The sequence below is a fragment of the Triticum urartu genome, chromosome 4A (genome assembly GCF_056163025.1).
Source record: "Triticum urartu cultivar PI428250 chromosome 4A, HENAU_Tu73, whole genome shotgun sequence".
NCBI classification, from domain to species: domain Eukaryota; kingdom Viridiplantae; phylum Streptophyta; class Magnoliopsida; order Poales; family Poaceae; genus Triticum; species Triticum urartu.
Genome location: NC_141876.1, coordinates 584,582,146 through 584,592,320, shown reverse-complemented (window position 1 = coordinate 584,592,320; position 10,175 = coordinate 584,582,146). Strand labels below are relative to the sequence as shown.

Below are 10,175 nucleotides of genomic sequence, written 5' to 3'. Positions count from 1 at the left end.
TGGCCCGGGGGTCTATTCTCCATTATATTATTTTCCCGTCAACTAGCTATTTCTGTCGCCGTTTATTTTGCAATCTTTACTTTTCAATATATACAACAAAAATACCAAAAATATTTATCTTATTATCTTTATCAGATATCACTTTTGCAAGTGGCCATGAAGGGATTGACAACCCCTTTATCGCGTTGGTTGCAAGGTTCTTGATTGTTTGTGCAGGTACGAGGGACTTGCGTGTAGTATCCTACTGGATTGATACCTTGGTTCTCAAAAACTGAGGGAAATACTTACAGTACTTTGCTGCATCACCCTTTCCTCTTCAAGGAAAAACCAACGCATGCTCAAGAGGTAGCAGGGCAATGCAGTCAAGTAGCTCCTACCAGGCGGCAGCCTCCAGAGACCCAAATGGTCTCCGGAAGGCGAGGCACGCTAAGTCAATAAGGGCCCTCTCAACCGACATCCTAGGATCAATGGCGATGGAGAAGAGGTCAGGGAAGCACGCAGCAAAGGGGGAATCGCCCACCCAGCGGTCAAACCAGAACAGAGTCACAGCTCCAGATCCAACCGAGATGGATGTCCCGATGCGAAGCACCGGGAGCAACTGGATGACCGACTACCAGAACTGGGAGCCGCCAGTTTTCTGGAAGAAGGCGAGGGGCTGCCCATGAAGGTATTTGTTCCGGATAATGTCTAAATAGAGGCCACACCTTGCCCTTGAGAGATCCGCCAAAGCCAGCGAGATAGTATGGAGATGTTCATGCGCTTAGAGCACATGATCCCAAGGCCCCCGTGCTCCCGAGGCTTGCATATGTTCGGCCAGCTGACCATATGGTATTTCTATCTTTCGTTGTGGGTCGCCCAGTAGAAACGAGATTGAACTTTGGCGATCTCATGATGCAGGGTTTCATGTAGGCTATAGAAGCTCATGAGGAACAAGAGGAGACTGTACAAGGATGAGTTTATGAGAATCGTCCGGGCCGCCTTAGATAGCCATCTCCCCTGCCAGGGTTCAATACGCGTCTGCAACTTTGCCATGGTCGGGCACAAGTCAGCCATGGTGAGCCTAGAGTCACTAATGGGAGTCCCCGGGTAGGTCGTGTGGAAGGTGCCCAAGCGGAAGTTAAGCCGGTTGGCAATGCCCAGGCATTCGTCCTGGGAGTAGCCCATCACCATCACATCACTCTTGTCGAAGTTGATCTTGAGGCCAGACATTTGTTGGAAGCAGAGGAGGAGGAACTTCAGATTCGAGATGCTAGTCTTCGAGCCTTCCACCATAATGATGGTGTCATCATCGTATTGGAGGAGGGAGATTCCGGAGCCGTCGGCCAAGTGAGGAGTAATCCCATGAATATGGCCAGCCGCCTTGGCCTTGTCAAGGATGGCGGCAAGAGCATCGACCACCATGTTGAACAAGAATGGGGAGAAGGGGTCGCCCTGTCTAACACCACAAAGGGTGGGGAAGTAGGGACCAATCTCCCCATTGATGTTCACGGCCGTGCGACCGCAGGAGACCAGCTACATCACTTGGGTGATCCAACGGTCATGATCGAAGCCCTTTCAGAGCAAAACTTCACGAAGGAAGGACCAACTGACTGTCTCATAGGCCTTATGGAAATTGCGCTTCAGGACGACCGCCTTGAGATGCTTAGAGAGGACCTAATGTAGCAATTCGTGGAGATGAGTAATGTGATCCACCCTTGGATGAAGGTGGACTGGTTGGGATGAGTAATGTGATCCGCCAGCAGGGTCACCCTATTGGCATTCTTTCTTTTTTACAATGGAAAGATCTAATAATATTGACCCCATTGGCACTACACGGACTTCATCTTTCATACAAATAGGTCTGTGGCGCTACTTTCATTAAAGAACCAAAGAACCCAAGTTTGGCTGGTTACAAAGCATCATCAACACTGAAAGGCTCCTCTCTTTGAAGCCATTATCAAAAATGACATCAACATAATGAAATACAGCCCCGTACACCACCCTCACAGCCCCCACGACCACCTCCCGAGCTAGATTACCTACCTAGTTTTATTTTAGGGGATGTTGTGCTGAGCCCCAGCAAGACTTTTTTATTTTATTTTATGCTCTCTCACTATTTGAACTCCTCTTTGTAAGAACTTTGTCGTTGGTCGTTGCTTTATAATATAAAGTGGGGGGGAACCCTTTACCATCGTAATGAAATGCAGTAATCGAAATACCCATGCGTTGTAAGGATAAAACAATATTTGAAGAGTGCTGGCGTGTGACTGATTGTCCTCCGCCGCAGTGGTGTTGACTGTGTTGTGACAACGTTGGTGGCTAATTATTTCAAGTGTATATGAAGCAGTAGATTATGGCATGTTTCAGAAAGATTCTCTACTATTAGAGCATGGTTAATAGTATAGCCAACTGCTGGCTGCTACGTCTTGAGCTTGCGTTGGTTTTCCCCGAAGAGGAAGGGATGATGCAGCAGAGTAGCGTAAGTATTTCCCTCAATTTTTGAGAACCAAGGTATCAATCCAGTAGGAACCCACGCTCAAGTCCCTCGTACCTGCACAAAGCGATAGCTACTCGCAACCAACGCGATTAGGGGTTGTCAAGCCCTTCACGGTCACTTATGAGAGTGAGATTTGATAGATATAATGTTTTTGGTATTTTTGATATAAAGATGCAAAGTAAAAAGTAAAGGAAAAGTAAAAAAGCAAAGCAAGATTAAAGTAGTGGAGATTGATATGATGAAAATAGACCCGGGGGCCATAGGTTTCACTAGTGGCTTCTCTCAAGAGCATAAGTATTCTGCGGTGGGTGAACAAATTACTGTTGAGCAATTGACAGAATTGAGCATAGTTATGAGAATATCTAGGCATGATCATGTATATAGGCATCACGTCCGTGACAAGTAGATCGAAACGATTCTGCATCTACTACTATTACTCCACTCATCGACCGCTATCCAGCTTGCATCTAGAGTATTAAGTTAAAAAACAGAGTAACGCCTTAAGCAAGATGACATGATGTAGAGAGATAAATTCATGCAATATGAAATAAACCCCATCTTGTTATCCTCGATGGCAACGATACAATACGTGCCTTGCTGCCCCTTCTATCACTGGGTAAGGACACCGCAAGATCGAACCAAAGCTAAGCACTTCTCCCATGGCAAGAACTACCAATCTAGTTGGCCAAACCAAACGGATAATTCGAAGAGACTTGCAAAGATAACCAATCATACATAAAAGAATTCAGAGAAGATTCAAATATTATTCATAGATAGACTTGATCATAAACCCACAATTCATCCTCTCAACAAACACACCACAAAAAGAAGATTACATCGAATAGATCTCCACAAGAGAGGGGGAGAACTTTGTATTGAGATTCAAAGAGAGAGAAGAAGCCATCTAGCTACTAACTATGGACCCGAAGGTCTGAGGTAAACTACTCACACTTCATCGGAGAGGCTATGATGATGTAGAAGCCCTTCATGATGACGGCCCTCTTCCGGCGAAGCTCCGGAACAGGCCCCGAGATGGGATCTCGTGGATACAGAAAGTTGCGGCGGTGGAATTAGGTTTTTGGCTCATGTTCTGATTATTTGGGGGTACGTGTGTATATATAGGAGGAAGAAGTACGCCGGAGGAGCAACGAGGGGCCCACGAGGCAGGGGGCGCGCCCTAGGGGGCGCGCGCCCCCCACCCTCGTGACCGCCTCTTTTGTTCCTTGGAGAAGGGTCCAAGTCTCCCGGATCACGTTCGGTGAGAAAATCACGTTCCCGAAGATTTTATTCCGTTTGGACTCCATTTGATATTTTGTTTATCTGAAACACTGAAATAGGCAAAAAAACAGCAACTCTGGGCTGGGCCTCCGGTTAATAGGTTAGTCCCAAAAATAATATAGAAGTGGAAAATAAAGCCCAATATAGTCCAAAATAGTAGATAATATAGCATGGAGCAATCAAAAAATATAGATACGTTGGAGACGTATCACTGGCTATAAGCCATTGCCATGTCATATATAGCCCATCTTATAGCCAATATTTACAATAGTTGATTAGAAGAGTGTACTACTTTTTTATTATATGGCCCACCTTTCACTCTCACAAAGTGCCTAGGAGCACATGCTAGAGTTGTCTCTTCACCAAGAGCCCGCTTACCTTCTCTCTCCTCTTTTCTTTCCTCCAACTAAGCAAGAATATACTAGATTATTTCTTATAGCCAGCTGACTCAGCTCTATTGTACTTGCTCTTAGGGAAACGAAATTGATGTGCAGTGTTGCTGTCATGCATCAGATGGCTCGAACTTCAGTGTTGTCCACAAATCGTGTGTGTGGCATCGTGTGTATAGCAGGGTTCTTAGACTAGCCATAGTGGAGAGTAACATACACTACTAACATACACATTATCCTAGGCTAGGTTACTACCTTCATAGTGGGTAGTAACACAAGTGTGGTGTCAGGCAAAACTTTATTTATCAGGTTATAGACTCATATTGTTTTGAGATATGTGATGTTACAGTGACCTATTATGTTACCAGAAACATCTCTCTTCATTAATTACTTGACACATCAGCTTTTTTGCCTACGTGGCATCTATGTTAGCACTAGTGCAGAACCGGGCAATAGCACCGGTTCGTAAGGCCCTTTAGTGCCGGTTTGGTAACCGGCGCTAAAATGTAGGCACTAAAGGCCCCCCCTTTAGTACCGGTTCAGCACGAACCGGTGCTAAAGGGCAACCACGTGGCACGAGCCAACTTCAGGGGCAGGGAGCCCTTTAGTACCGGTTGGTGTCACCAACCGGTATTAAAATGTTGGGGGGGTTTGGATTTATGATGTCTTTTTCATTTAATTTTTGTTTTCCATTTAATTCTTTTGCGTTTGCTGGTATTTTACGATACTACATATTGTACACGTTATGCATATATATAAATAGAATTTCTAGTAGAACCGATCATAATATATATATCATCGAATGTCTCACAACCACCATTAATTAATTCACACATATATACACACATGTATATATATACAATTTCTCCTAATTGGTGCCTTCAGAGCCAGTGGCATTAGCCTAGCTAATTCATGCCTTCGGAGCACGATAACAATTGGAAGTGGTTCATGGGGGCGGTAGCGGGTAATAGTATTCTCCTTTGGGATCTATGACCTGGTCGAGCAAAAATCCCGCTATTTCCTCTTGAATTGCTTCTATGCGGTCCTGTGCTAGGAGCTTGTCCCGCACCTCTTTGAACTATTAAGAAGGAGATCAATATGCATGTGTATTAGTTGTGTGACTAGATATCGATAATGGTGTAAAAATTGTGAATAGTGTTCTGACAATCGATATCGTACCCACTCCTGTCTTTGAGATTTGCTCCTTTCAGACGCCATCATGCGAATGTTCTCGCAAACGTAGTATGCACATAGATCATTCCCCGGCGCCTGCTTCAGGGCCTTTATGAGAATGGAATTTTGATCAGATAATAATTAATCAAGCATGATAATTAAAGAGATGGCAGCTAGCTAGTACTACTTAATTACTTACCTTGGGTCGATACCATTTCAGACTTTGTTTCCATGGGCCTGGAGTGACCCTGATGAACTTTGCCCAAGCCCTGCCCGCCGACAAAGAAAATGAATAAATGGGTTATTAAATAGTTGTTATCAGGAAATGACGAACTAATTAAATAGGCCGAGATATAGTTAATAATGATTGAAATTACCTGTTGACTATCCCCTTCACGATGTTGTAGTCACTTGCTTTCTTAAGTAGCGAGTCTAGTACTTCAACTGTTCCTTCATCAACTTTAATGATTAACAAGATCCAGCGAAATCTGCATGCACACACGTTTGCATGTCTTAATTAAGCGGGCATATATATGTAAGCAAAAACATGTAGCTATAGCTAGTAGGGAAAAACAGAATTTGTAGGACAAGACAGTGTGACTCACTGGAAGTTGTAAGGAAGTAGTATATCTTCATTGTATTTGAGTTCCTTGAAGAACTGTAGCATGCTTTCCTCTACACATTTTGCGTGATATGGATCTATTTTCCATGTGTATTCATTAATGGTATTTGGGTCAATGAACCCAATGCCATAGCATCCACCTTTTTTCATTTCATAAATCTTCATCCTGCATAATACCACAGAAAAGAATATAGTGAGGATAATTACAGGTAATGATTGATCAAAATGATCAGCTAGCTTGAGACTTAAATTACAGAAAGAAATCACTTACAGACAATAGCAACTGACGATAGATTTGTCGAGTGCGTCTTTATTGTATAGCTGAAAAAGTTCTGAATACTCAACGGTCACATCTTTCTTATGGTAGTAATGCTCCTCGTTGACATTCACCATGAGGGACTCTCGATTGGAAATCTTGGTAATGTCCATGTACCATTGATGCAATGCATACATTCTCGTTGGGAGCTTATTGACCTCCTCTGGCTTGACCAAAGGTTGGCCCCGGGCATATTTCCGTTTTATTTCCTCCTCTCTAGTCGGAGACATGGGCTCGATATCGAGGAGTTGTCCAATAGTGATCCCGATCGGTTCAGCCTGCGCAATATGCTCCTCGGTTATTACCACATCGCCCAGCCCGGGAATGTTAACGGTTTGCCCACAATAATATTGGGCGCGCCTACTCTCATGTGTTGTTCGCACAACAAGCGGGGGATTGATTGCGCCGCCTGTTCTCCCAGCTGGGGAACGGTTTTACCGCATTTTTTGCCACTTGATTTGCTCGAGCTCGAGCTCGCCTCTTTCTGTAGACGTGCTCGATTTAACTTCCTGAGGTGGCGCTCATAGTCTGTGTCAACAGGCTTGGGAGCTGGTGGTCTAGCTGTTGGGGAACGTAGTAATTTCAAAATTTTCCTACGCACACGCAAGATCATGGTGATGCATAGCAACGAGAGGGGAGAGTATGATCTACGTACCCTTGTAGATCGCAACGGAAGCGTTGACACAACGTAGAGGAAGTAGTCATACGTCTTCTTCCCGATCCGACCGATCCAAGCACCGTTACTCCGGCACCTCCGAGTTCTTAGCACACGTACAGCTCGATGACGCTCCCCGGGCTCCGATCCAGCAAAGCTTCGGGGATGAGTTCCGTCAGCACAACGGCGTGGTGATGATGATGATGTTCTACCGACGCAGGGCTTCGCCTAAGCACTACAACGATATGACCGAGGTGGAATATGGTGGCAGGGGGCACCGCACACGGCTAAGGAACGATCACGAGGATCAACTTGTGTGTCCTAGGGTGCCCCCCTGCCCCTGTATATAAAGGATCCAAGGGGGGGTGCGGCCGGCCTAGAGGAGGGCGCAGGAGGAGTCCTACTCTCCTACCAGGAGTAGGACTCCCCTCCCCGTTCCTTGTCCAACTAGGAGAGGTGGAGGGAGAGAAGGAAAGGGGGGCGCCGCCCCTCCCTCCTTGTCCAATTCGGACTAGGGGAGAGGGGGCGCGCGGCCTGCCCTGGCAGCCCCTTCCTCTTCTCCACATTAGGCCCATGAGGCCCATTAACCTCCCGGAGGGTTCCGGTAACCCCCCGGTGCTCCAGTTTTATCCGAAACTACCCCGGAACACTTCCGGTGTCCGAATATAGTCATCCAATATATCAATCTTTATGTCTCGACCATTTCGAGACTCCTCGTCATGTCCGTGATCACATCCGGGACTCCGAACAAACTTCGGTACATCAAAATGCATAAAACTCATAATAACTGTCATCGTAACTTTAAGCGTGCGGACCCTACGGTTCGAAAACAATGTAGACATGACCGAGACACATCTCCGGTCAATAACCAATAGCGGGACCTGGATGCCCATATTGGCTCCTACATATTCTACGAAGATCTTTATCGGTCAGACCGCATAACAACATACGTTGTTCCCTTTGTCATCGGTATGTTACTTGCCCGAGATTCGATCGTCGGTATCCAATACCTAGTTCAATCTCGTTACCGGCAAGTCTCTTTACTCGTTCCATAATACATCATCTCACAACTAACATATTAGTTGTAATGCTTGCAAGGCTTATGTGATGTGCATTACCGAGAGGGCCCAGAGATACCTCTCCGACAATCGGAGTGACAAATCCTAATCTCGAAATACGCCAACCCAACATCTACCTTTGGAGACACCTGTAGTACTCCTTTATAATCACCCAGTTACGTTGTGACATTTGGTAGCACCCAAGGTGTTCCTCCGGTAAACGGGAGTTGCATAATCTCATAGTCATAGGAACATGTATAAGTCATGAAGAAAGCAATAGCAACATACTAAACGATCGGGTGCTAAGCTAATGGAATGGGTCATGTCAATCAGATCATTCAACTAATGATGTGATCCCATTAATCAAATAACAAATATTTTGTCTATGGTTAGGAAACATAACCATCTTTGATTAATGAGCTAGTCAAGTAGAGGCATACTAGTGACACTCTGTTTGTCTATGTATTCACACATGTATTATGTTTCCAGTTAATACAATTCTAGCATGAATAATAAACATTTATCATGATATAAGGAAATAAATAATAACTTTATTATTGCCTCTAGGGCATATTTCCTTCAGTCTCCCACTTGCACTAGAGTCAATAATCTAGATTACACAGTAATGATTCTAACACCCATGGAGCCTTGGTGCTGATCATGTTTTGCTCGTGGAAGAGGCTTAGTCAACGGGTCTGCAACATTCAGATCCGTATGTATCTTGCAAATCTATATGTCTCCCACCTGGACTAGATCCCGGATGGAATTGAAGCGTCTCTTGATGTGCTTGGTTCTCTTGTGAAATCTGGTTTCCTTTGCCAAGGCAATTGCACCAGTATTGTCACAAAAGATTTTCATTGGACCCGATGCACGAGGTATGACACCTAGATCGGATATGAACTCCTTCATCCAGACTCCTTCATTTGCTGCTTCCGAAGCAGCTATGTATTCCGCTTCACATGTAGATCCCGCTACGACGCTTTGTTTAGAACTGCACCAACTGACAGCTCCACCGTTTAATGTAAACACGTATCCGGTTTGCGATTTAGAATCGTCCGGATCAGTGTCAAAGCTTGCATCAACGTAACCTTTTACGATGAGCTCTGTGTCACCTCCATATATGAGAAACATATCCTTAGTCCTTTTCAGGTATTTCAGGATGTTCTTGACCGCTGTCCAGTGATCCATTCCTGGATTACTTTGGTACCTCCCTGCTAAACTTATAGCAAGGCACACATCAGGTCTGGTACACAGCATTGCATACATGATAGAGCCTATGGCTGAAGCATAGGGAACATCTTTCATTTTCTCTCTATCTTCTGCAGTGGTCAGGCTTTGAGTCTTACTCAATTTCACACCTTGTAACACAGGCAAGAACCCTTTCTTTGCTTGATCCATTTTGAACTTTTTCAAAACTTTGTCAAGGTATGTGCTTTGTGAAAGTCCAATTAGGCGTCTTGATCTATCTCTATAGATCTTAATGCCTAATATATAAGCAGCTTCACCGAGGTCTTTCATTGAAAAACTCTTATTCAAGTATCCCTTTATGCTATCCAGAAATTCTATATCATTTCCAATCAGTAATATGTCATCTACATATAATATCAGAAATGCTACAGAGCTCCCACTCACTTTCTTGTAAATACAGGCTTCTCCAAAAGTCTGTATAAAACCAAATGCTTTGATCACACTATCAAAGCGTTTATTCCAACTCCGAGAGGCTTGCACCAGTCCATAAATGGATCGCTGGAGCTTGCATACTTTGTTAGCTCCCTTTGGATCGACAAAACCTTCTGGTTGCATCATATACAACTCTTCTTCCAGAAATCCATTCAGGAATGCAGTTTTGACATCCATCTGCCAAATTTCATAATCATAAAATGCGGCAATTGCTAACATGATTCGGACAGACTTAAGCATCGCTACGGGTGAGAAGGTCTCATCGTAGTCAATCCCTTGAACTTGTCGAAAACCTTTTGCGACAAGTCGAGCTTTATAGAAAGTAATATTACCGTCAGCGTCAGTCTTCTTCTTGAAGATCCATTTATTCTCAATTGCTTGCCGATCATCGGGCAAGTCAACCAAAGTCCATACTTTGTTCTCATACATGGATCCCATCTCAGATTTCATGGCTTCAAGCCATTTTGCGGAATCTGGGCTCACCATCGCTTCTTCATAGTTCGTAGGTTCATCATGATCTATTAGCAT

The 10,175-nt window shown here is 44.5% G+C and overlaps 1 protein-coding gene across 1 annotated transcript; it reads right to left on the bottom strand.

The window, feature by feature from the left end:
* Positions 1–834: 834 nt before the first annotated feature.
* On the bottom strand, positions 835–1,401 carry LOC147976842 (uncharacterized). The gene has a single exon (XM_087520995.1). The coding sequence runs from the start codon at positions 1,399–1,401 to the stop codon at positions 835–837; it is 567 nt and encodes a 188-aa protein (XP_087377121.1).
* Positions 1,402–10,175: the final 8,774 nt, after the last annotated feature.